Source organism: Mauremys mutica, chromosome 2 (genome assembly GCF_020497125.1).
Source record: "Mauremys mutica isolate MM-2020 ecotype Southern chromosome 2, ASM2049712v1, whole genome shotgun sequence".
NCBI classification, from domain to species: Eukaryota; Metazoa; Chordata; order Testudines; family Geoemydidae; genus Mauremys; species Mauremys mutica.
Window position 1 is genome coordinate 2,600,385 of NC_059073.1, and position 27,456 is coordinate 2,627,840.

At 49.4% G+C, this 27,456-nt stretch overlaps 2 protein-coding genes across 19 annotated transcripts in view; one reads left to right on the forward strand and one right to left on the reverse strand.

Moving 5' to 3' along the window:
• Positions 1-27,456, forward strand: part of IQANK1 (IQ motif and ankyrin repeat containing 1) — a 231,893-nt gene that overhangs the window by 196,642 nt on the left and 7,795 nt on the right. The gene's annotated exons all lie outside the window — the stretch shown is intronic.
• SCRIB (scribble planar cell polarity protein) overlaps positions 1-27,456 on the reverse strand; it is a 222,903-nt gene that overhangs the window by 6,995 nt on the left and 188,452 nt on the right. For 15 of the 18 annotated variants that reach the window (XM_045003390.1, XM_045003396.1, XM_045003385.1 and 12 more), the window contains 4 exons: positions 20,338-20,502; positions 19,454-19,593; positions 19,041-19,078; positions 7,224-7,275 (listed from right to left, as the gene is read on the reverse strand). In XM_045003390.1, the coding sequence (XP_044859325.1) occupies positions 7,224-7,275; positions 19,041-19,078; positions 19,454-19,593; positions 20,338-20,502 (395 nt within the window). Of the gene's footprint in view, positions 1-4,481; positions 7,077-7,223; positions 7,276-17,995; positions 18,071-19,040; positions 19,079-19,453; positions 19,594-20,337; positions 20,503-27,456 lie in introns of those variants that run through there. The other 3 variants (XM_045003401.1, XM_045003391.1, XM_045003392.1) reach the window with 3 other exon arrangements.

Here is a 27,456-nt window from a genome sequence, read left to right on the forward strand (position 1 = left end):
CGTCCGAGCTGTAACCAACCAGAGAAGGGCGCGAACAGATTTCCCGCCGGAGCTTTCAGGGAGGGAGGGCGTGATTGACGGTTCTATGATGACAGTTACCCAAAACCACCCTCGACACATTTTTCCCCCCAGCAGGCATTGGGGGCTCTACCCAGCATTCCAATGGGCAGCGGGGACTGCGGGAACTGTGGGATAGCTTCCCACAGTGCACCGCTTCCAAAGTCGACGCCAGCCCCGTTACTGTGGACTCAGAAATTCGAATTAGTGTATTTACTGTGGATCCACAAATTCGACTTCATAAGGTCGAATCCACAAATTTGACTTAAGTAGATTCGAAATAGTCTTGTAGTGTAGACAAGGCCTAAGACCCTTCCAGGCAAGCAGCTGGTAAACTGAAAAAAAAAATCCCATTTTGGTTGTCCTGAAATGGAATTTTTCTGAATTTCTGTCCCATGAAAAATTTCAATTTTTTTATTTTGTCCCGAATAAGCATTACTTTTTCCCCTGGAACCTCACAGCTAGCTATGCCCTGTGGTCTCCTAGATTCATTCCTGCCTCCAGTCAAACCAGAACAAATTAATTGGATGCCAAAGAAAAGTCATTTCATTTCCACCTGCTGTTCTGCCATGACCAAGGGCAGAAGGGTTTGGGAGAGCAGCAGGTGTCACCATCACTGGACTGGACTTACAATCAGTAACTGTGCAGTCACACACACACCCACAGGAGAGAGCCAGCTAGCCCTGAGGTATTTGTTACCACGTTACCTCGGCGCAGGCCCTCTTGGGTCATGCCTGGTGCTTCTCCCACACCAGTGCAGTACTGTTTTAGCTATAATGTCCCTAGCACTGTAGGATGTAGTTGCACATTCTCTATAATCAGGGCTCTATCCCACATAGTTTTAAATGCTCCAGGATGGGATTTCCACTCCTTCCATGGGGAAGATTCCCCAGACTGAGATCTCTTAGTTTGGAATAACTAACAAAATCATAGAGCCTGGTGGTGATGGGGGACTTCAGCTACCCAGACAGCTGTTGGGAAAATAACACAGCAGGGCACCGATTATCCACCAAGTTCTTGGAATGCAACGGAGACAACTTTTTATTACCGAAGGTGGAGAAAGCGATTAGGGGAGAGGCTGTTCTGGATTTGATTCTGGCAAATAGGGAAGAACTAGTTGAGAATTGGAAGGTGGAAGGCTGTTTGGGTGAAAGTGATCATGATCATAGAATCATAGAATTATAGAATCTCAGGGTTGGAAGGGACCTCAGGAGGTCATCTAGTCCAACCCTCTGCTCAAAGCAGGACCAAACCCAACTAAATCATCCCAGCCAGGGCTTTGTCAAGCCTGACCTTAAAAACCTCTAAGGAAGGAGATTCCACCACCTCTTTAGGGTAACCCATTCCAGTTCTTCACCACCCTACTAGTGAAAAAGTTTTTCCTAATGTCCAACCTAAACCTCCCCCTCTGCAACTTGAACCATTACTCCTTGTTCTGTCATCTTCTACCACTGAGAACAGTCTAGATCCATCCTCTTTGGAACCCCCTTTCAGGTAGTTGAAAGCAGCTATCAAATCCCCCCTCATTCTTCTCTTCTGCAGGCTAAACAATCTCAGTTCCCTCAGCCTCTCCTCATAAGTCATGTGCTCCAGCCCCCTAATCATTTTTGTTGCCCTCCGCTGGACTCTCTCCAGTTTATCCACATCCTTCTTGTAGTGTGGGGCCCAAAACTGGACACAGTACTCCAAATGAGGCCTCACCAGTGCTCAATAGAGGGGAATGATCACATCCCTCGATCTGCTGGAAATGCCCCTACTTATACAACCCAAAATGCCATTAGCCTTCTTGGCAACAAGGGCACACTGTTGACTCATATTCAGCTTTTCGTCCACCGTAACCCCTAGGTCCTTTTCTGCAGAACTGCTGCCCAGCCATTCGGTCCCTAGTCTGTAGCAGTGAATGGGATTCTTCCGTCCTAAGTGCAGGACTCTGCACTTGTCCTTGTTGAACCTCATCAGATTTCGTTTGGCCCAATCCTCTAATTTGTCTAGGTCCCTCTGTATCCTATCCCTACCCTCCAGCGTATCAACCACTTCTCCCAGTTTAGTGTCATCTGCAAACTTGCTAAGGGTGCAGTCCACACCATCCTCCAGATCGTTAATGAAGATATTGAACAAAACCGGCCCCAGCACCGACCCTTAGAATCATAGAATCATAGAATCATAGAATCTCAGGGTTGGAAGGGACCTCAGGAGGTCATCTAGTCCAACCCCCTGCTCAAAGCAGGACCAAACCCAACTAAATCATCCCAGCCAGGGCTTTGTCAAGCCTGACCTTAAAAACCTCTAAGGAAGGAGATTCCACTACCTCCCTAGGTAACCCATTCCAGTGCTTCACCACCCTACTAGTGAAAAAGTTTTTCCTAATATCCAACCTAAACCTCCCCCTCTGCAACTTGAGACCATTACTCCTTGTTCTGTCATCTTCTACCACTGAGAACAGTCTAGATCCATCCTCTTTGGAACCCCCTTTCAGGTAGTTGAAAGCAGCTATCAAATCCCCCCTCATTCTTCTCTTCTGCAGACTAAACAATCCCAGTTCCCTCAGCCTCTCCTCATAAGTCATGTGCTCCAGCCCCCTAATCATTTTTGTTGCCCTCCGCTGGACTCTCTCCAATTTATCCACATCCTTCTTGTAGTGTGGGGCCCAAAACTGGACACAGTACTCCAAATGAGGCCTCACCAGTGCTGAGTAGAGGGGGATGATCACATCCCTTGATCTGCTGGAAATGCCCCTACTTATACAACCCAAAATGCCATTAGCCTTCTTGGCAACAAGGGCACACTGTTGACTCATATTCAGCTTTTCGTCCACCGTAACCCCTAGGTCCTTTTCTGCAGAACTGCTACCCAGCCATTCGGTCCCTAGTCTGTAGCAGTGCATGGGATTCTTCCGTCCTAAGTGCAGGACTCTGCACTTGTCCTTGTTGAACCTCATCCTATTTCTTTTGGCCCAATCCTCTAATTTGTCTAGGTCCCTCTGTATCCTATCCCTACCCTCCAGCGTATCAACCACTCCTCCCAGTTTAGTGTCATCTGCAAACTTGCTAAGGGTGCAGTCCACACCATCCTCCAGATCGTTAATGAAGATATTGAACAAAACCGGCCCCAGCACCGACCCTTGGGGCACTCCACTTGATACCGGCTGCCATCTAGACATGGAACTATGGATCACTACCCGTTGAGCCCGACCATCTAGCCAGTTTTCTATCCACCTTACCGTCCATTCATCCAGCCCAGACTTCTTTAACTTGCTGGCAAGAATACTGTGGGAGACTGTATCAAAAGCTTTGCTAAAATCCAGAAATAGTACATCCACTGCTTTCCCCTCATCCACAGAGCCGGTTATCTCGTCATAGAAGGCAATTAGGTTAGTCAGGCATGACTTGCCCTTGGTGAATCCATGCTGACTGTTCCTGATCACTTTCCCCTCCTTTAAGTGGTTCAGGATTGATTCCTTGAGGACCTGCTCCATGATTTTTCCAGGGACTGAGGTGAGACTGACTGGCCTGTAGTTCCCTGGATCTTCCTTCTTCCCTTTTTTAAAGATGGGCACTACATTAGCTTTTTTCCAGTCATCCGGGACCTCCCCCGATCGCCATGATTTTTCAAAGATAATGGCCAATGGCTCTGCAATCTCATCGGCCAACTCCTTTAGCACCCTCGGATGCAGTGCATCCGGCCCCATGGACTTGTGCTCATCCAGCTTTCCTAAATAGCCCCAAACTACTTCTTTCTCCACAGAGAACTGGTCACCTCCTCCCCATACCGTGCTGCAGAGTGCAGCTGTCTGGGAGCTGACCTTGTCTGTGAAGACAGAGGCAAAAAAAACATTGAGTACACTAGCTTTCTCTACATCCTCTGTCACTAGGTTCCCTCCCTCATTCAGCAAGGGGCCCACACTTTCCTTGACTTTCTTCTTGTTGCTAACATACCTAAAGAAACCCTTCTTGTTACTCCTAACATCTCCGGCTAGCTGCAACTCCAAGTGTGATTTGGCCTTCCTAATTTCACTCCTGCATGCCTGAGCAATACTTTTATACTCCTCCCTGGTTATCTGTCCAATCTTCCACTTCTTGTAAGTTGTTTTTTTGTGTTTAAGACGAGCAAGGATTTCACTGTTAAGCCAAGTTGGTCGCCTGCCATATTTACTTTTCTTCCTACACATCGGGATGGTTTGTTCCTGCAACCTCAATAAGGATTCTTTAAAATACAGCCAGCTTTCCTCGACTCCTTTCCCTGTCATGTTATTCTCCCAGGGGACCTTGCCCATCAGTTCCCTGAGGGAGTCGAAGACTGCTTTTCTGAAGTCCAGGGTCTCTGTTCTACTGCTCTCCTTTCTTCCTTGTGTCAGGATCCTGAACTCGACCATCTCATGGTCACTGCCTCCCAGGTTCCCATCCACTATTGCTTCCTCTACTATTTCTTCCCTGTTTGTGATCAGCAGGTCAAGAAGAGCTTTTCCCCTAGTTGGTTCCTCCAGCACTTGCACCAGGAAATTGTCCCCTACACTTTCCAGAAACTTCCTGGATTGTCTGTGCAATTGTCAGAGACAGGCCACTAGCTGGGGAGGGCTGTGAGTCACTACAGCGAATTCTTTCCCAGGTGTCACGCTGTGGGTCTTGCCCACATGCTCAGGGTTTAACTGATCACTGTATTTGGGGTCAGGAATTTCCCCCCAGGGCACATTGACTGAGACGCCTTCCTCTGCATGAGTCACTTGCAGGTTTGAACTAGTGTAAATGGTGGATTCTCTGGAACTTGAAGTCTTTAAATCACAGATTTGAAGCCTTCAGTAACTCAGCCAGAGGTTAGGGGTCTATTTCAGGAGTCAGTGGGTGAGATTCTGTGGCCTGCGATGTGCAGGAGGTCAGACTAGATGATCATGATGGTCCCCTCTGACCTTAAAGTCTATGAGTCTACGAATCTAATCAGTCTGATATACTTCACAGCAGACCTAGCCTGGAACTCATCTGAGGCAGGAATTGGGGGGGTATCACTGCTTTGTCCAGTGATGATAAGGCCTTTCGAAGACATGGGAGGGAAAGGATTAGGAAACTCTTGAGGCTCTCAGAGTAATATCCTCTTCCCTGTCTTGCTCTCTATCTTCATCCTCCTCCTGTTCTGGTTCTTGCTCTCTATGGAGACCCATATCACTGGGCAGACAAGGGACAGACGTAGTTAATGAATTAGATCTGGGTTCTTTTAAGAAGACCAGGAAGGTGAACAAGTTCTAGAGGGCTTAGTAGGGGGATCCCAAAACACCCAATAAGGCCCAGGTGGAAACTGAAGGTTAAGACTATGGAGGAGATGGAGCTCATGGAGAAGAAGGTATAACGAGAGGGAGATATTTAGGAGGGTTTCTTTGTGATCAGGGAGTGGAGAATGGGAGGGTGATGTAGGTCTAGCCAACAGGCAAGGAACTGGTGATGGTTCCCTGCTTAATTCAGGGAAAAGGGAATGGGCAGGAGACAAGAACTGCTCATGCTCTACAGGTGGTGTTGAGCTCTCTGAGCAAGGGTGAGAGGTTGTTGGTAGCAGTAGCAGATATTGTGGCACCTGACATATTGGGACTGCAGTTGGTATGGAGGGCTCAACATGTGCATTACACCTGCTAGAATTGTCAAGGACTCCACTCTGGGTGCCAATTCGGGGACTGACAGCTTGGCAACAAGGAGAGTTAATTGGTACCAGGCTTCAGTGCTGGGGTGGATTTCATTTTCCTCAGATCTGAGTAGTTGAAGGACTCAGTCATTTTAGACTTTTCAGCATGATTAAGCCTAAGGCCTGACAATTTTGGATAGACAGTGCTTATGGCTCTTCTGTGGTCTCTTTGTCCTATCCAGTTCTGGGTAGGAGGGTCAGTGCCAAGAGTCTCCCCGGGAATGGAGCTCTTCCTGCCCTTCCTCGAGGAGGAAGTAGTACCAGGCTTCAGTGCCAGGCTCCCTGCCAGTGCCAAACTTATCTTAAGGAATGGACGAATGTCAAGAGAGGGGGCTGTGGGCACTTAGTGATCGGAGTTAGGGCTAGCTACACTAGAGACGCTACAGCAGCCCAGCTGCATCAATGCAGTTGTGCCACTGTAGCATGTCCCATTGGCATAATAAATCCATCTCTGGGAGAGGTAGCGCTGTCCACACTGGTGCTTAGGTCGGTGTAACTTACATCACTCAGGGGGCATCTTATTCACACCTCTGAATGACATAAGTTATACCGATGTAAGTGACCTGGCCGTAGGAGTTGAATCCCTAATTACAGGACACTGACTGAAGAGGACCTGTGAGAAGAGAGTCCTTGAGTCAGAGGGATTTCCTTTGTTCCTCTAATGGATCACATCAGGATCCATTGTTCCTCTAATGGATACATCAGGAGGAAGTGTTGTAGTTGGCTATCCCAGGAAAAACGAGTCCTGGGGGAGAAGGGCCAATCCACCGAGCACTGGTCCAGGACATGGCTGTCACCCAGACTGAAGAGATACCAACTGTACTCCATCATTGGGAGTAAGTGCATCGCATGGTGGACAGGGCTTAAAGCTGGAATATTCTGAGTCCACCACTGGCGAGAGGCACCAAAAAGGCAAAAGTGAGGAAGACAGAATTTTTTTTGCTGAAAATGAAATGAAAAAAACCATGCAGGGTGCATGCTGGACAATGCTGGCCAGAGACTCTGAGCCCATGTGCACGTCGTACATGCACACGCACACAGACTCGAAGACGAACCCTGGTTCTCAAGTGTTCAAATGCTCTCAAGCCCTGCAACCTACCACATACCTCCCATTCCCTGCTGCAGGCAGCCAGGCTCTCCACTCCCACCTAGGATAGTCCCACTGGGGCATGCACACCGCACACCAACGTCAGCTGCAGGAGGCCAGACCCTCCCACCCTTTGCCCCAGGACAGAGGCCAGGAACAAACGGAGGCATGCTCACTACACACTACTCCCAACAAATCAGTCATCATCCAGCCACAATGCAGAAAAATCCTACCCACAATTCAGTGCTGCTGGATTGGAGGGTTCAGTCTAGAATGGGACAGAAACAGGCGATTGCTTCAGGCAGAACAAACTGGATTCCTCAGTGCTCTGTGGATTCCCCAGTACCGTGGCTAGGAGGGTTGATGTGGGGAGGTGGGGGCTGTATGGCTCCCTATTGCTAGGTCAGTAACTTACCTGTGCTATTTGTGTCATCCACGTATCTGAGATTGCCAACTGCTTCGGGTGACTGGAAGAGAAAAGAGCAGAGGGGAGTGAGCATCAGGCACCAATCATTCTCCCCAGTTGCCTGCCCCAGCACCAGGGACATGGCTGACTGCTAGACATAGCCTGTCGCCAAGGCTCTGGTGGCAGAGGGGCTGAATCAAAGGATTCTGAGTGAAAGAGCAAATGACCCCACATTAATGCTCAGTGCCAGAGTTGGGCAGCTTGGGCACTGCCCATAGGCTGGATTCAGGGGAGGAAGGTAGTGTGCCCTGCAGGGTATCCCCTTGCTGCCCTAGTTGGATTAAGAGAGAGTGAGAGAAATAGGTAGGGCAGGAGAGGTAAGGAGGACAGAAGATGGGGAGGACAGCAAGAGCAATGGGAATCCACAGCCTCTCTGAAGGCCCTGGACTTTCACCCACAGCCTGCAGCATCTGTCAGACTGACTTCCTCAGCAGCAGAATCCATTCTCTTTTGGTTCAGTAAACTCTTTCCCTTAGATGAGGCAGGAAGTACAAACAGCCCAGCATATGGCAGCAGCCAGCCTGGGGAAGGGTTGCTAGCTGGCAACTGTGAAACTCCAGTGCTCCTACTAGTTTCAGAGGCCTCGGTAAACGGAGGCACATTTCAGCAAATGGAATTCTCTGCAAGAGATCCTCTTGGCAGCCCCCTGCCTTGGGATTCAGGCCAGGGTGAGACTCAGAACAGTTAAAAAGAAACTAATTTTGCTCAGGGCTATAAGTCTCGAGGTGCTCCAGGGGCCAGGCCTATTGCTAGAGAGGGAGGCACAGAGACCTAGCACTTTGTCCTGGATACAGAATCTCTGAGCTCTCTGGGAAAATGGCTTTCTGGAGCAATAGGCTCAGAGTCCTCCAGTGAGTAAAGGAGCTCTCTCCTCCACGACAATGGCTCCATTGGAGTCTTTGCTATTCAACTCTATATACTGCGTCCATTGCTAGGGACCCATGGCCTGCCCGAGTTACACCAACATACGGCCTGCCCCTCCCTGCACCTCATCATCCCTCACCCTGAGGAGAGCGTGTGAGCAGGGGCGTTACTGTGATTAGTCACTGACGTGTTCTGGGCAGTTGTTTCGGAGGGAAGGGGCAAGTGCACTTTGACTAGAAAACACTGAGGGGTTTGTGGTTGTTCCCAGGCTCTGCAGGAGGAAGTTCTATGGTCTTGGGTGAGCCCCAAGAAGCACCATCTCCTGCCACTCCAGTTTCACCCATTGTGCCTGAGCAGCAGACTCACTGAGGGTGGGGGAGGTCCTGGAGAGTGAAATGAGCCTCAGGTATACCAAACCCAGACCTGCTCGTGCTTTGGAAACAAGGACAGAGATCTTGGGTTAGCTGCAGGGCTCTATGGGAGCCAACAGAGAGTGGAGCATGGGCCTGAAGTGCCCTGTGTTGCTGAGGCGGCAGCTGTTACCCCAGCATAGTTTCCTCAGGACTGATGCTTTCTAGTGCAGGTAAATAGCAATGCTGTAATCCAAGCGGACTGGCAGGCCTGTGTGATTAATGCCAAGAAGGGATGTGGTCTCTTCCTAGCCACTCAAAAGTGGTAGGAAGCATTACTTATGGCCATTATTGTGTGAGAGTTCCAGAAGATCTCCTGGCCAGTGACTGCCTGGCCAATCGGTGGGTGTGTCCTCTCCCAGTGGAGGCAGCTCCATGGTAGCCTGAGGGAAGAATGCTCCCCTGGCTTGCATTGCTACCTTAGCATGAGCTTGGAAAAAATAATGTTTGATAAGGATTAAAATTCAAAATGATCTGGACAAACTGGAGAAAAGGAGGTAATGCAAAGTACCCTGCTTAGGAAGGAAAAAACCGGTTACTCACCTTTTTGTAAATGTTGTTCTTCAAGATGTGTTGCTTATGTCCATTCCATTGTATGTGTGTGTGCACCCATGTGCACGGCCATCGGATACTTTTGCCTTAGTGGTAGCCGTAGAGCCGGCTGTGGTGCCCTCTGGAGTGCCCCGCTCATGGCGTGGTATATCAGGCACCACTGGCCCTGCACCCTCTTGGTTCCTTCTTGCCGACAACTCCAACAGAGGGGCAGGAGGGCGGGTAATGGAATGGACATGAGCAACACACAGAGCACTCCGTTGGGTACGGCAAATCTGGGTGACCGCTTCAAGCCCCGCGCTTTGGGGGGCCCCGCAGGCCGCCAGTGCAATTGGCTGGCACCAGGCGCAGTCGGTCCCAGAAGTGACGGGTCAGTCCCAGAAGTGATGGATTCGTCACTTCTGCCCTGGGTCCCATGCCCCTCCTAGGGATGGCCTTGTAACACATCTCGAAGAACAACAGTTACAAAAAGGTAAGATGGGATAGCCTAATTTTGGCAATTAATTGATCTTTGACTATTAGCGGTAAATATGCCCAATGGCCTGTGACGGGATGTTAGATGGGGTGGGATCTGAGTTACTACAGAGAATTCTTTCCTGGGTGCTGGCTGGTGAGTCTTGCCCACATGCTCACGGTTTAGCTGATCGCCATATTTGGGGCCGGGAAGGAATTTTCCTCCAGGGCAGATTGGCAGGGGCCCGGGGGGGGGGGGGGGGGGAGGGGGGGGTTCGCCTTCCTCTGCAGTGTGGGGCACGGGTCACTTGCTGGAGGATTCTCTACACCTTGAAGTCTTTAAACCATGATTTGAGGATTTCAATAGCTCAGATATAAGTTAGCGGTTTATTACAGGAGTGGGTAAGTGAGATTCTGTGGCCTGCGTTGTGCAGGAGGTAGGACTAGATGATCATAATGGTCCCTTCTGACCTTAACGTCTATGAGTCTAAGGTGAATAACCATTTTTTCTTCTTTGAGTGCTTGCTCATGTCGATTCCACTGTAGATGACTCACAAGCAGAATCGCAGGAGGTGGGCTTGGAGTTCACAGTCTTATCATAGAATCACAGAATATCAGGGTTGGAAGGGACCTCAGGAGGTATCTAGTCCAACCCACTGCTCAAAGCAGGACCAATTCCCAACTAAATCATTCCAGATAGGGCTTTGTCAAGCCTGACCTTAAAAACCTCTACCTCCCTAGGTAACCCATTTCAGTGCTTCACCACCCTCCTAGTGAAAAAGATTTTCCTAATATCCAACCTAAACCTCCCCCACTGCAACTTGAGACCATTACTCCTTGTTATGTCATCAGGTACCACTGAGAACAGCCTAGATCCATCCTCTTTGGAACCCCCTTTCAGGTAGTTGAAAGCAGCTATCAAATCCCCCCTCATTCTTCTCTTCTGCAGACTAAACAATCCCAGTTCCCTCAGTCTTGCACACTGTAGTACTGCTCTGCTGAAACTAGCATCAGCCTGAGCTTGCAGGATCAGCGCATAGTGTGAGGCAAACGTGGACGAATGACCACGTTGCGGCACGGCAAATTTCCTGGATCGGCACCTGAGCGAGGAAGGTCGCCGATGAGGCCTGCACCATAGTGGAGTGAGCCGTCACAGTCGGTGGTGGGGGCACCTTCGTCAGTTCATAGCAATAGCGGATACAAGCTGTGATCCAGGACGAGATCCTCTGGGTGGACACTGGACGACCCTTCATTCGGTCCACGACAGCAACAAACAGCTGCGTAGACTTACAGAATGGCTTTGTCCTCTCTATGTAGAATCCCAGAGCCTGCCTAACGTCCAAGGTATGCAGCCTGCGCGCCTCATCCATTGCATGAGGCTTCGGGCAAAGAACCGGAAGATATAAGTCCTGACTCGTGTGGGACTGGGAGATGACCTTGGGCAGAAAGGTCAGGTGCAGATGCAGCTGGACCTTGTCCTTATAGAAGATCGTATACAGGGGCTCTGATGTGAGCGCCCTGATCTCAGACACCCTACAGGCTGAAGTTATAGCAACCAAAAAGGAGACCTTCCAGGATAACAGGAGAAGGGAGCAGGAAGCCAGGGGCTCAAAGGGGGGCCCCGTGAGCCTAGAAAGCACAAGTTTCAGGTCCCAAGGAGGGACTGGGTCTTGGACATGTGCGTAAAGGCACTCCAGACCTTTCAGAAACCACACCGTCATGGGATGGGCGAAGACCAACCTTCCTTGAAATGTCCCTGTTCCTTATAGGCCCCTGCAGAGGCTGCCACTGACTAGGAGGTGGGGGAGGCCAGAACGGCTGCCTAGACGACAGAGGCGTGTGCATCCCAGGGAATGGAAGGTCGCCTTTGTGTCCTTTAGGCCATGCAGACATGCATCCATTTGATCAGAAAACAGGCCAACACTGTCAAACGGAAGGTCCTGGATTGAGGCCTGCATCTCCTGGGACAGGCCGGCGGTCTGGAGCCAGGAACTGCGCCGCATGACCACCGGTGAAGAGACCTCTAGGGCAGCTGAATCGGTGGTGTCCCGGGCCATCTGGAAAGAAGACTGAGCTGCCACGGTCCCTTCCTTCGCCAGGGTGGCAAATTCCTGGGCCGCTTCATGGGACATGGAATCCTTGAACTTGAGGAGAGAGCCCCACATGTTAAAATTATAGTGGTTCAAGAGGGCCTGGTGATTTGCCACCCAAAATTGGAGGGTAGCCATAGAATAAATCTTTCAGCCGAATAGGTTGTTTTTTTGCCTCTTTATTCTTAGGAGTAGAACTGGTGGGGCCCCGTTTGTCCCGTTCATTGGCCACCGACACAACCAATGAACCCGATGGTGGATAAGTATATAAGTACTCAAACCCCTTTGCGGAGGCAAAGTGCTTGTTTCTGCCCTTTTCGAGGTGGGCGGGTTGGAGGACGCGGTCTGCCAGATGGCCGTGGCGATATTCAGGATCCTATCGTGAACCAGGAGCGCAACCCGGGTTGGGGCTGATGCAGAGAGCACATTAAAAAGCATGTCCGTCTGCTCCTCCTCTTGGAGGAACAATTTAGCCACCACCTTGTGGAGCAGAGCCTAGTGCTGGCGGAAATCTTCCGGTGGGCTAGCTCTGGAGGTTCCGCTACCGTTTTGTCTGGGGAGGAAGAAGATGACTGGAAGGCTGGGGGGGCTAGGTGGTGTGGCCTTGGGGGAGGGTGGCCTTGGGGTGTGTACTGGCTCCTCACCCGAGGCGGTTTCCTGGACGTCCTGCACCGAGCCCAGAGCCGCAGATGCTGGGGGCACCGCCTGTGGTCTGTCTGATGCGGCAACTGAGGGCTGATGGGAGTGGGGCACCAGCATGACAGGAACGCCCCATGTGTTCCAATACGGCCATTGGGACGGCCACTGGCTTTGGTGCCAGGTCAGCACCAATGCCACTGATGCACCTTCTGGAGCCCACTCATGCTGTCTGGGCGAGGGACTGAATTGTGCCTCCGAGCCTGCGAAGTTGTCTCCCTGCGGCGACCAGGGAAGGGCTGTGGAGCCTTGAGTCTGATGGATCATGGTTGTTGCTGGAGACTGGTGCTTGGACCAGTCTGACCAGTGCCAGGGGGAGGGGGAGCAGCGTCGGGGAGTGCCCTCAAGGTCTCAGTGATGGTGACCGATGGTGGGACAAGGACTGGTACCGGGGTGATCGACGATGCCTGGGTGAACCTCTGCGCGACAACGGAGATCAAGAGCGCAGTGCTGGTGACTCGTAATGACTAGCCGGAGACCTGGGCTGATGTGGAGAGCAAGAACGTGGTGACCTCTGGCTCTGTCTTGGCTCCGGAGACCAGAGTTGGTGGCGGGTCCTTTCTGAGGGAGGAACCCCTCGTGGCTGAACCCTTCAACGGGTCTGGAGTGGGCATAAGGCCCAAACAGGGTCCTTTGCCCACAATCCCCTGGTCGGGCTTGGCTAGTGCCATCTTCTTAGGCTTCTTCTTCGGCACCGGTGACAGTGATTGGTGCCGGGAGGACCCCAGTGCTGGAAGTGTGCTACGCACCAAAGTTGAAGCACTGGGTTCCAGTTTGGGCCATGCTGGTTCTGAAGCTGGATGCAGAGCAGCCTACATCAAGAGGGCCCTGAGGTGGCTGTCGTGCTCCTTCTGGGTCTGTGGACGAAAGTTCTGGCAGATACAACAGCGCTCCTTTATATGGGTTTCCCCGAGGCACTGCAAACAAGTCTTGTGCAGGTCACTAACAGGCATAGGCCTGTTACAGGACAAGCAGGGCTTGAAAAAGACGGTTACTCACCTGTAGTAACTGTTGTTCTTCGAGATGTGTTGCTCCTATCCATTCCAGTTAGGTGTGCGCGCTGCGCGTGCACGGCATCTCGGAACTTTTTTACCCTAGCAACTCCGGCGGGCCGGCTGGGCGCCCCCTGGAGTGGCGCCGCTATGGCGCTAAATATATACCCCAGCCGGCCCGTCCGCTCCTCAGTTCCTTCTTGCTGGCTATTCCAACAGTGGGGAAGGAGGGCAGGTCTGGAATGGATAGGAGCAACGGTACCGGGACTCCGACCGGCGTCGGGATGGCGACCGGTACCGGGACGGCGAACGGTGCCGAGAATGAGATCGGCGGGATGGCGACCTCCGTCGGGACCGGGAGCGTGACCGGGACCGGGAGCATCGTCTGTGCCGGCGGTCCGCAGAGGGTGGCCGGATCATCATTGCCGGTTTGCCTGCAGACGCGACAGCCCGCACCGGCGGTGCCGGGGGCCGGAGGCTCGGTGCCTCTACGAGCTGTATCAGCTCTCGCGCGGAGGCGAATGTCTCCGGCGTTGACGGCAGCCGGGGCTCAACCTCGGACGGCACCGGGGAGCGTGGCGGCGCCGGAGTCAAGGGTCCGGTGCACTGCTTGTGCACGGGCACCGCGGGGGCCGCCAGGAGCGCAGCCGCTTTCGCCGAGTCCTCAGCGCGAGCCTGAGCCAGTGCCTTCGCCAGCCTCTGCTTCTTCGCGGGCGAAAGCGAGCGGTGCCGAGACTTTGTAACCGCTTTCTGCATCGGCGGTGCCGCGGAGGTGGAACGGCTCGGCGCCGCCGGTGCGCTCTGCACCGAGGCAGTTCGCGGTGCCGGCGCGGACGGTGCCGGTGGCTGAAGCGACGCCTCCATCAAAATCTGCTTCAAGCGGATATCCCGCTCTTTCCGGGTCCGCGGTTTAAAAGTCAAACAGATCGAACACTTGTCTGTTCTGTGCCCTTCGCCCAGGCAACGGAGACAGGCGTCGTGCGGGTCTCCGATGGGCATAGGCCTCTGGCACGCCGCGCAGGGCTTAAAGCCCGGTGCCTTGGGCATGAGCCCGCACCGGGTGAGGTAAAAAGGGGAAAGCCCCCCCCTTTTACCTTATCTATTTACACTAACTATCTAACTAAGTAACTGTCAAACTAACTACCAAACTAACTATATACAAATCAGAAGCGAAAGCTAGGGTCGTGGAGAACGAAGAGCACTCCACAGTTCCAACTGGCCGTCACGGGCGGTAAGAAGGAACTGAGGAGCGGACGGGCCGGCTGGGGTATATATTTAGCGCCATAGCGGCGCCACTCCAGGGGGCGCCCAGCCGGCCCGCCGGAGTTGCTAGGGTAAAAAAGTTCCGAGATGCCGTGCACACGCAGCGCGCACACCTAACTGGAATGCATAGGAGCAATCACTCGAAGAAGAACCTGGAGATCGGGGTATGCCTCGTCGGGGGCAAAGTCCCTGTTGGGACACTATCTAACTAAACACTTAACACTTACAACTATTTACAGAGAAGCACAAGGCTAAACAGACAAAGAAAAAATGCTGACTACTTGCAAAGCAAGGGACGGAAGCGCTCCGACTGACCACCATGGGCGGTAAGAAGGAACTGAGAAGGCGCAGGGCCGGCAGGGCCTGATATACTGCACCATGAACACGGCACTCCAGACGGCGCCATAGCCGGCCCCACGGGTACTGCTAAGGCAAAAGTCTCTGACGGCCATGCATGTGGGCGCATGCACACCTATAATGGAATCGACATGAGCAAGTAGTCGAAGAAGAACAATCAGTTGTACTCATACAAAATGGGAAATGACTGCTTAGGAGGGAGTACTGTGGAAAGGGATCTGGGGGTCATAGTGGATCACAAGCTAAATATAATTCAACAGTGTAACACTGTTGCAAAAAAAGTGAACATCATTCTGGGATGTGTAAGCAGGGATGTTGTAAGCAAGACACAAGAAGTAATTCTTCTGCTCTACTCTGCACTGATTAGACCTCAGCCGGAGTATTGTATCCAGTTCTGGGCAACACATTTCCGGGAAGATGTGTACGAACTGGAGAAAGTCCAGAGAAGAGCAACAGAACTGATTAAAGGTCTAGAAAACATGACCTCTGAGGGAAGATTGAAAAAATTAGGTTTCTTTAGTCTGGAAAAGAGAAGACTGAGAGGGGACATGATAACAGTTTTCAAGGATGTAAAAGGTGGTTACAAGGAAGAGGGAGAAAATTTGTTTTTCTTAATCTCTGAGGCTAGGATAAGAAGCAATGGGCTTAAATTGCAGCAAGGGCGGTTTAGGTTGGACATTAGGAAAAACTTCCTGTCAGGGTGGTTAAGCACTGGAATAAATTGCCTAGGGAGGTTGTGGAATATCTATCATTGGAGGTTTTTAAGAGCAGGTTAGACAAACACCTGTCAGGGATGGTGTAGATAATACTTAGTCCTGCCATGAGTGCAGGGGACTGGACTAGATGAGCTAGGGAGATCCCTTCCAGTCCTTTGATTTTATGAATGATTAGTCTGTTTCAGCAGTGATTTCCCAACATCAGCACTTACATTTCTGTCCCTCTCTCTTCATCTGGCCCAGGTGTCTGAAAATGATTTGTGCCTGTGTGCACAATGAAGACATTTAGAGACTACAGAGCAGTAACCATCTGAGACTGGCCAAAATTGTAACTAAGGGATAACCTGAATAACAGTATAGACCAAACCCATAGCAGCTACCTTGAGCTCTGCTAATGCCAGTCTAGCTCTGGGGGATGAACGGTGAGACTCCTGGGCTTTGCCTCCTGATAACAGATTAATTACCGCTGTAATAAATGAGTGCTGGGAAACTACTCTTCATTTGCTGGCTCCCACCCCATCCTGGGCCAGAGTAACAAAGGTAATACCCCTGGGGACTACTGTTACATCTTCCTTTTTGAAAATCAATGTGAATTAACCCTAATATCAGCCAAAACAGGCACCCCAGACAAACAGCTTGTTAATGACACACCCAGACAGAAACACCGAGGCTGGTGGCTGGGGAGATGACCTAACAGCACGGATGAGAGGATTATTCTCTGCTACAGACAGCTGTCCATAACTATTATCTCTGAGGCCCGATGGCTCTGACCACATGAGCACTGCTCAGTTTCTCTGCAGTGGTCTGTTCAGCTGCTGAGGTGGATCTGTCACCTGGAGCCTGTTTGCTGTCCCTGATATTTCACTGTCAGTGACTGGCTGGGGGTGTGTTCCTTCTGTGAGCAGCATTCTGGAGATCCTCAGAAAGCAGAGCTCTAGTGTCCTCTTTGGCTTTGTGGAGATGTCTCAAGTTCCTTGCATAGGACTGACCCTCAGGGTTTGTAACATTGGTGCTGCTGGTACAGCTATTCCTTGGCAGGTTGTCAGCCACATTCTGGTTTGAAGTCAATATTCCTCCTACTTGCAATGGAATAACTGTTTGGCATTCTTTTCCTAACATTTCTTCTGTTCTAGTTCCCTGGTGCTTAGCTATTTGTTAATTATGTCAGGGTCAACAGTCTCTCACTCAAACAGTTTGTCAGATGTTGGCACCAAGGTTTTTGCCCGCAAGTCCCCTGTTTGGTAACCCTAAAAGCACTGGGAGGTGTGTGGTGATATTTTAACAGTGCTAACAATGGATGTTTTAAATCCACAAGGTTTTTAAAAAATCCAGCTGTTTGTTATTTGGATTGATTTTTCCACAATCCCATTTGACTGCTTGTAATAAAGAGCTTGAACTGATGGATCAGCGAATTGCTAAAATGAGTAACTCATGAATTGCTCTTAGCTCAGAGGGAGGTCACTACTCATGCCACACCACTGCATCCTGCATAGAAAGGGCTCTGAGGACTAGTTTCCTGTCTCAATAATTCTGTTTCTGTGGTTCCTTGTCAGGTCCAGAGTGGTACCAGATCTCTCATTAGCAGTAGCTGCCTCAGCTAAAGAGTCTGGGGAACAGAGGGTGGAAAGGTAAATTGGAGTTCTGCTTGGCATAAACTCTCTGGTTTTCCACGGAAGCTGCAGCTGCAACAACTGCTAGTTGTGCACAAACATCCAGTAGATTGTGAGGCTTCTCCTGTACTAGGCAAGAGGAACTTTTCATTCCTAGTCAGCTGGAGAAGAAACTCCTGGGAAGCCTTGGCATCACCCATCACAATGGTCCTTTATGAATGATTCTTACTTAGAAGGGAGATCTTCAAGGTCACTAGTGAGGGAGACATGTTCTGTGGAATACAGCTCAGTTTCTTGAAGATGCCCAAAGGCCACGAGCATGTCAGCTAGTCAGGCTTCCATTTAATCCCAGGCGAGTCAGGGAGACTGCATCAGCAGCCCCGTTTGTCTCAGCTCCACCAATAGAAGGAGCTGCAGAGACCCTTTGGCATGATTGCTAAGAACAATGAATTAATGACCTGGTCTCTAGATGTCCCAGGAGGTGGGATGGGATCCAGGCTGGGGAGCCAGATTCACACTCTTTCCGTGACGTACACCATGATTCTGCCATGTTCCAAAGACATTTCACCCACAGTACACATCCCCACCCTGAGGGACCCCATATTAGACCTCTAAGTCACATAACAGAGCTTCAGGTGAGGGCAAGCCAACCAGAACCAGACCCTGATTGCTTAGTTGGCAATTGCGTGAAGACAGGAATTCTGCATGCAGCTTATACCTGAATTTCGTAAACAGGTTTGGAAGAAGGAATAGCGGCAAATTCCCGGTAGTCAAACTTCTTTTCAGACATGGACTGGAAGGGACAGCAAGAGAAGAGAGAGAGAGAAAGAGCGAGTGAGCGAGGGATCAGCAGCAAGCAGAGGGTTGCAGCACACGGTGGAAAGGCTTATCAGGAGACCAGGGCAGAAGGAACGGTTTGGGGAAAGGCGATGGTGACACCTCTCATCTGTGAAAGGTGGCACCAGGACCTGCATGAACAATCGTCTATTGCAGCAAGTCATCTCTGGGATATAATCCTTCATGCGCTGAGGCTCAGGGCCAGTAAAGGACAGGAGTGTCCTAAAACCCTGGGCATATACAGTGTGGTCTACTGGATCACACACTGAACTGGGGAAAATCCAGGTTCCACTGAAATCAATGGCAAACTCACATGGAGTTCATTGGGGCCAGGATTTTAAACCTCCATATATTCCTAGTTCTACTCTGTGACCGGGGGCAAGCCTCTTCCCTTCTCTGTGCCTCGGTTTCCCTCTCCCCTTTGTCTTGTCTTTGTACTGTGAGCTCTGTCTCTCAGTGTGTGTGTAAAGTGTCCAGCACTGATCTCAGCTGGGGCCACATGAAGTAATGAAAAAAACAACCACAACAGCTGGGAGCAGGTATTGTGAGGCTTGTAGAAGGTGTCTCAGGTGTGAAAGGCTTGCTGAGGGTAAAATGCAGAGGCTGAGCTGAAGAAGCAGAGGGGATGGAAATGGAACGTGTGGGAACGGAAGGGTTCACAGACACGTAAAATGAGAACCTAGGGAAATGAGACCAAATCTCAGCTGTGAAACTGGGCCTCTCAGCAACAGGCATGGCTAAGGACATGAGGCCAGGCAGCTCACTCTCATGGCCTGTGTCGTGGCCCCAGGTCTGGGATGAGTCTGTGAGTGAGGATCCCACATCCCAGACATACGGGTCATTCTCCCCTCCCTGGCTCGCGGGAGGGTCAGTGGGTGGGTATCCCAGGTTTAGAGATAAGACAGAGAGTTGGCAGCAACTCCTACCAGCCTCCCTGGTGAAGTGACATTCCTGGGGCTGCAATCTGCAAAAGAAGAGGCAGAAGCACTGGTTAGTGAGGAATGCATTATGTACCCCTTCCCCCTTTGGCAGCACGCCTAAGCGCTATAAAGGGCTATGCCAAGCCTCCCAGCCACACGGTCATTTCTCTCTCCTGTTTCTCGGGCTTGGGTTCCCTGGAGAATAACATGGCAAAGGGGTCTGACTCTGTCAATATCATACAAGCCAGGACTATCCTAGCTGAAAGATTCCGGCCCAGCCCTAGAAGTGCCCCCTCAGCCTAGAAGAAATGGGGAATTCACTCTCAATGGGACTGTGTCTGGGACATCTGGAAGAGTCCTGGCTAGCGCACAGATGTTGGCCTCTATCCCCACTCCCAGGAAGCCGTGGTGCACAGTACCTTCTGGAAGCGTTGGGGAGGGGGTGGGAGCAGGTGAAGGCGATTCAGCCAGCTGTTCCAGTGTGCTGCGCTTCTTCCCCTCCTTGGACTTGGCAATCACCATCTGGGCTTTGAGGGCATCCTGCTCCAGAGACTTCATCCTGCCTCAGAGGAGGGGGGAGAAAGTGGACATCAGCATCACTGAAGAGAATTATGAGTAATGCCTTCTTCTGTGCCTGGCAGCCAGCTCATGAGTCTGGAGCTGAATGTCAGAGGGCAGGGACAGAGCACTGGCTCCCATGTTCCCTCTGTGGAGAGGGTGAGGATATGTTGTGGCAGACAAAGAAAGTCAGTGTAGGAGAGAATTCAGAAAACAGCTGAATTTGCTATGATTAGCCATTAACCTCCTCCTGACACACACACGTGTGAATCTGGGATAGACCTAGCCGCACGCCGCACACCCAAGTGAGAAGCTGCAGGGCTCTCCAGAGGTGCCTGGGGATGTAACAGGGAATCATCCAGGCCAGAAGGAGGGAGGGGAATTGCAGGTATAAACCGCAAGGGCATGAGGGTTATTTCAGGCACTCTGATCTCCCCCCCACTCCATCAGTGCCGCTGAAACCTGCCCCTCTTCTGGCATTTGTGAAATTCAGAACTGACAACGGCAGGATGGGCTCTGCACTTAGCAGCGGAGGCTCCCCAAGCTGGAGACCTTCTCCCTCTCATTGGTTAGATAACTGCCATCAGCCTGCAGAACCAGGGGGCAATGGGCACTAGCACACTGCAGCAGGAGGTGGGTGTTTCTCCCCACTCCTAGAGCAGCAGCAGAGATGGCTGCAGTAGGAGGCAGGAATACAGATAGGGATTGTGTAACATGCAACTGGAGGAGCAGGGGCTGTGCACACCTGGATTGACTTCCTGACCCAGGGGTTCTTGAGACGTGACTCTGCCCTGGGCTAGACACCTGAGCTGGCCTGGCCCCTGGTGCAGGTGCCCGCTGTCGGGACTGGTAGAGCTTCCTGGCCAGATCCTGCTCGTACTGTTTAATACTGTCTTCAAGAGTGGAGGATCTGAGGAGGAGGAGGAGGGGGAGGAGGAGGAGAAGATAGTAGTGATGAACATCATAGCAGGCGACCACAGAGAGAGAAAGAGAGAGAGAGAGAGAAAGGAGATTGGAATGTACCCTGGAGAGAGGAGGAGTGAAGGACTGATGCAGGTATTGGCTGGGATCAGACCAGGCTCCCGTCTCTGAGCCTGGCCAGCACCAGCTGCTTCAGAGAGTGGGGCAAGAACACCCTGGTGTGCAAGTCAGGAATAACCTGCCCATGGGGATGGCCCTTCCCAACCCCAGCGGTCAGACTCTGACTTCTGCCCTCGGCTGGTATGCATTGGGTGGGAGGGACTAGACATGGCAGGCACGCCAGACATGGGGAGGGACTGACGAGGTGCTTATACAAGTGGGAGGGGGTGAGGCAAACAGGATGGATGCAAGCTGAGGGGGGGAGAGGGTGTCTGTGTGCACCTGTCAGAAAGGGAAGGGGGCCCAGGACAGTGGACAGGCGCCCAAGGGAGGGCTGTGTTTGCCATATGCTGGATGCATGTGTATCCAAAATGGCACAGGCACACATCAGGGAAAAGTGTGTTCATAAGAGGGCATCTGTGCGCTTCAGAGCAGTGGAGGGGGTTCAAAAGATGTGTATCGTTCCTTTGTGGACACACTTCTCCCCCACTGGCGTGTGCCCGTGACCTTTCAAACACACCCATCCTAGACACGCGTGCCAATGTAGGTGTGTGTGGGTGTCCTGACAGGGGACACATGGCAGTGACTGGGGGGGGGGGGGGGTCGAGCCTCACAGGGTACACAAGCAGAGGAGTCCAGGGGTGCTCATGTCCCACCAAGCGCCAGGGACTAGCATGTGGGTATGGGTGTGCATCCTAACAGGGCACTGATGGCAGAGGGCATGGGGGAAGGCCAAGCAAAGTAGGTGGTGGTGGGAACACACACCGGAGAACTGGAAAGAAGCAGAAGACAGAAGATTAGACAGAAAGTGATACAATCTGCATTGTGCAATATAAGAAATACAGTGAGACTGAAGGGCAACCTAAACCTCCGTCTACCAAGCAGCTCATGGAGTTGTACATGGGGTCCCCTTGGAGGGAGACCTGAGCCCTGGCCCCTGATCACTGTTACACTGCACCTAAGACTGAGCCAACTCTGGCAAATAGAGGAGACGTGGTTCTCCAGAAGTGCACCGCCTCTTGTGGTAGTAACACAGAAAGCTGCAGAGCAGACTGAGCTCAGGTGTCTGTGGTGGTGCCATGTCATCTGATTTGGGAGTGGGGGGAGCTAAAATATGGTGAATTACAGGCTCTCTGTCAGTGCAGACACAGCCATGGAGAGGTAGCAAGCAGACAAGGACATACTCCACCTCAAGGGTCTTTAAACCCATAGCAAGAAGGGCCTATAATAGGCAGCCAAATCCCCAAGAATGCTGTGGAACTGGAATGCTATGTAAAAGCTCCGGGGAAAGCTGAAGAAAGAATGTGGGAGTTTTCTGAGTCAGGAGTCCCTTGGAAATTGTCATGATAATGGAGGCGTGTCAGAATTATTAATAGATTTTTTAAGTCCAGAATGGACCATTAGATCTAGTCTGACCTCCAAAAAGGGAATGTCTACATCGCCTGGCGTCTGACTCAGGTTTGACCCAAGACCCCCTTCTATCCACACGCAAATCAATCTGACTTGGGTTAGTGAGCACTCAGGACCTAGGTCCTAACACTCTACTGGGGGATGGGTCACAGCCTAAGTCCCACTGTGATTCGGTCCAAGCCCTGTCATCTGGCAGTATGAATGTAGCTCAAGCCACAGACCCAAGTCAGAAGGTATGCGTAGTGCAGTATGGACACATTAGCACAGCTAAAAGACTTGGGTGCCAGCAACTGTAAGCCCAGGTTTACAATGCAGTGTGGACGCTCAAGCATTGGCTTGGAAACAAGAAGTCCATATGCCCAGGTCCCACAGACCTGGGTTTACAATGCAATGTAGACATCCAAACACTCAATCGTTTGATCTGAAGTCAGATGCCTTATCCATTAGGCCACAGAATTAGGAAGTTTTGTGCTGAGCATTCGGTGTTGGGGATGGCACTGCATTATACCCACCAGCACATCTGGCTACTTCCCAATATGATGGGAACAATGCAATGCCCAGTGGTTATTTTCCAAATAAAGCATTCAATGTTAATGCCGCAGTAGGGGCGACAGTTTAGATCCAAGAAATAGGGTACTGGGAATGGGAGGTCCCTCAGCAGCATTTATTCACCCACTCTGCATGAGGGGCATCTCCTTTCATTAATTGCTTTAATGGGATTAGGTTAAGAGCTCCTTGAGTGCAGGGGCTGACTCTGCAGTAAACTTCCTTCTGTCCCCAGCAGAGAAGGAAACACACTACACATTCACCTCCCTCACAGTGCAATGCCACACCTTTACTACAACCAAAGCAAATATTCAGCGCTGATCTAGGGGCTCAGATCAGGTGTGTGATGTGTTTGTGGGTGTGCTGGGGGGCCATCATTTAATTTTTACACTACTGGGTGTAGTATGCCTGTGGCAAGTCTTCAAGAAGGGCTATGTTTTTGGAGATTCGTGTATCCACCCTACACACACCAGATATCATTTTAAAGCTTATTTTATATATGTTTAGACAAGGTATGATGTGGACTTGTCAAGTGGTGCTATAAGCTTTAGGTGATGTGAAACAATGGTACCCAAAATAAGAAAGTGTCCTTTTTTGCACAGTGCCAGAAACATGGCAACGTGACTACGACTACAGTTTTTACTGTAGAGTTAATTTCAACACCTTAATGTGGTGTTTACTGCTCAAAGCTACGAAATGACAATGTATTCAAAGATTTTTTTCGTTTTTTGTCATCTTGCAAGGCTACACCATGAGTCTGGGTCTCAAAATGTAATTAACATAGTAAACCTTCATGGAGTCTGCATCATTTATGATGAGCTGAAACGATTCATCACTCGTGCTGCAAAACCCGAAGTAGAAAGTCTCCAGGGAGGAGTATTCACTCCAAATGGAATTATCCCATTTCACGCTAGTGGTAATCTCATCAGTGAAGGAAATAATAGTATAGACATCAATGTAGAGACCACTGATGGAAAGGATATGGAGATATACCTATCTCATAGAGCTGGAAGGGACCCTGAAAGGTCATCGAGTCCAGCCCCCTGCCTTCACTAGCAGGACCAAGTACTGATTTTGCCCCCGATCCCTAAGTGGCCCCCTCAAGGATTGAACTCACAACCCTGGGTTTAGCAGGCCAGTGTTCAAACCGATATCTTCCATTCAATAGCTACAATTGTATTTCAAGAACAGTCTGCAATTAGCCCAGCATCACAGAAATATCACTGAAACATGGGAAAGAAAGGTCAGTTACTTTCCCAGGAATCAGAATCTCTCGGGCAGTGTGGAGCATTTGAAAAGATCTCCAACATGTCCAGAACCGACTCGCCATGGAAAAGTATTTCAGGAAATAAACTCTTGTCACCTACAAATGAACACTGTCAGAGATCTCTCCTGGAGTCTCTTAAGACTACTACCAATACCAAAGGATGTTGATTCTTTCATACTTAGATGATTCCATTTTGGATTGGTTTCAACCACAAGCTTGCAACAAAGCAGAGCACCTACAAAACAGTTTCATATATAGCAGTTGTGGATTCCAAACCAGCTGACATGCCCACAGTCTATATTACAATGCTGAATGTAAGGAAACGTCAGAAGCTCTAGGACAGCAGTAGGCTGTTCAGACCATGGATCAGCAGCTGTATGAAATGATAGTACCAATGTGACTTGCCTGGATGTTTTGCACACTCGGTGCTGTTTTATTGCATGTCTTGGGAAATTTGGGAGAGACACAGGATTGCTCGACCTTCTTGTTGATTCTGATGTGCAAGCAGGTTGTACTGCAGATCAAGTGCTTGTTGGTAAGCAATTCTACTGTGCTCTGTGTAGCTTGACTCTAGTATTGAGACCCTGAGTGTTCTGAAATGTTATTCGTGTTAAATGGTGTCAGCAGGGAGGTGGTACTCATATAATTCCAGCATCTGTCTGGCAAACATCTGACACTCAAGAGATGTTAGAGTCTGAAGACATTGAGTCCTTACAATGTCATTAAAGAGCTTGATGATGCTATAACTCAGTATGTGCTCCTGCTGCTGGAGGAACATCAGGCATGAAGGTGTGCCCAGTCTCATACATTGAAGTTCTGGGATCATTTTCTCCAGGTTATGCAGACACTACTTCTAAATGTCCATGCAGAGCAAGGGGATGATTGGAAACTTCACCTACAGACACAGCATGCCATCCTTCCATCCACCTTTACTGCAAACAGGCCCAGCTATGCTAGATGGATACAAATTTACATTCTTGATATGTTAAATCTCCCTGAAAGAAGTACATAGTGCCTTTGAGTCTGGGAAATTTGCTGTGTGTCAGACTCTGTGTTCTTTGAATGGGGCTTGGAATGGACTGGAGTGACCCCAACACCATCCCAATGCAAGAGGGTCACTGATATTTGGTACTATGTTTCAGCTCAGTGTACCCCAACTCACTGCTGACATAACCTGTATCTAAAAAATGTCTTGAAAGATATCAATAGAAAGCTAATATCATACTGATAATTAATATTATTGCATGTTGTATGTACAGGGGACAAATTCAAAATTGCAGACGTTTCAGAAAGTATGTTATCAAAGTGTGTCTGCCAGGCAGGGCTAAAGATACCTCACCTTAGCCAAAGGAATGTGATTCTGCCATCTGGAAGTTATTTCTAAGGTACATTAAGAGACAGTGGGAATCCCATTTACTTAGAACGTAAACAGGAGCATCAACCAACTAGAGGAGACACCACTCAGCATCATACTCAGGGGGGAGATTACAGGAAACAGATTAATTTGCATTTTACCAAACAGTAGCAGGGGAAGAAACCAGCATGGAGCTTCCTTCACCACCAGACTGCATGTCGCCTTCCTCACTGCTTGACTGAACTTTATTTTGAGGGATAACCTTCAGAAGAATCCATTTCAAAAATTCACTGGACTATAAAAGAAAGGGGCAAAGAATCCCAAATTCGCCTAAGAACACAAAGAAACCAAGGACTTTGTACTTTGTGGGAGATCCTGACAAGTGGGCTTGGTCAGCCATCTTGCTGGAAGGCAGTGTGATGAGAATCCTACCCTGAACCAAGACTGTAGTCTTGTTAAATTTTAGTCTCTAAAAAGCATTTTTCATTTTTATTTGCTTGTTACCATTTCTGACTCTATCCCTTATACTCAACTTACAAAAAATCCTCTCTCCTTTTGTTAATAAACTTGTTTTACTTTTAATCTAAACTAGGGCTGTCAAGCAATTAAAAAAATTAATCGCAATTAATCGCACTGTTAAACAATAATAGAATACCATTTATTTAAATATTTGTGGATGTTTTCTATATTTTCAAATGTATTGATTTCAATTATAACACAGAATACAAAGTGTACAACACTTTTATATTTATTTTTTATTGCAAATATTTGCATTATAAAAAAGAAATAGTATTTTTCAATTCACCTAATACAAATACTGTAGTGCAATCTCTTTATCATGAAAGTTGAACTTACAAATGTACAACTTTGTACAAAAAACGACTGCATTCAAAAATAAAACAATGTTAAACTTGGAGCCCATAAGTCCACTCAGTCCTACTTCTTTTTCAGCTAATCACTAAGAAAAATAAGTTTGTTTACATTTACAGGAGATAATGCTGTCTGCTTCTTGTTTACAATGTCACCTGAAAGTGAGAACAGGCATTCGCATGGCACTTTTGTGGCTAGCATTGCAAGATATTTACATGCCAGATGCGCTAAAGCAGGGGTCAGCAACCTTTCAGAAGTGGTGTGCTGAGTCTTCATTTATTCACTCTAATTTAAAGTTTCATGTGCCAGTAATAGATTGTAATGTTTTTAGAAGGTCTCTTTCTATAAGTCTATAATATATAACTAAACTATTAGTGTAGGTAAAGTAAATAAGGTTTTTAAAATGTTTAAGAAGCTTCATTTAAAATTAAATTAAAATGCAGAGCCCCCCGCACCGGTGGCCAGGATCTGGCCAGTGTGAGTGCCACTGAAAATCAGCTCGCGTGCCACCTTCGGCACACATGCCATAGGTTGCCTACCCCTGCACTAAAGATTCAGATGTCCCTTCATGCTTCAACCACTATTCCAGAGGACATGCGTCCATGCTGATGATGGGTTCTGCTCTATAACTATCGAAAGCAGTGCGAACCAACACATGTTCATTTTCATCATCTGAGTCAGATGCCACCAGCAGAAGGTTGATTTTCTCTTTTGGTGGTTTGGGTTCTGTATTTTCTGCACTGGAGTGTTGCTCTTTTAAGATTTCTGAAATCATGCTCTGTACCTCGTCCCTCTCAGATTTTGGAAGGCACTTCAGATTCTTAAATCTTGGGTTGAGTGCTGTAGCTATCTTTAGAAATCTCACAATGATACCTTCTTTGCGTTTTGTCAAATCTGCAGTGAAAGTGTTCGAAATGAACAACATGCGCTGGATCATCATCTGAGACTGCTATAACATGAAATATATGGCAGAATGTGGGTAAAACAGAGCAGGAGATATACAGTTCTCCCCCAAGGAGTTCAGTCACAAATTTAATTAATGCATTATTTTGTTAACAAGCATCATCAGCATGGAAGCATGTCCTCTGGAACAGTGACTGAAGCATGAAGGGGCATACGAATGTTTACCATATCTGGCACATAAATATCTTGCAATGCCAGCTACAAAAGTGCCATGCGAACACCTGTTCTCACTTTCAGGTAACACCGTAAATAAGAAGCAGGCAGCATTATCTTCTGTAAATGTAAACAAACTTATTTGACTTAGCAATTGGCTAAACAAGAATTAGGACTGAGTGGTTTTATAGGCTTTAAAGTTTTACATTGTTTTGTTTTTG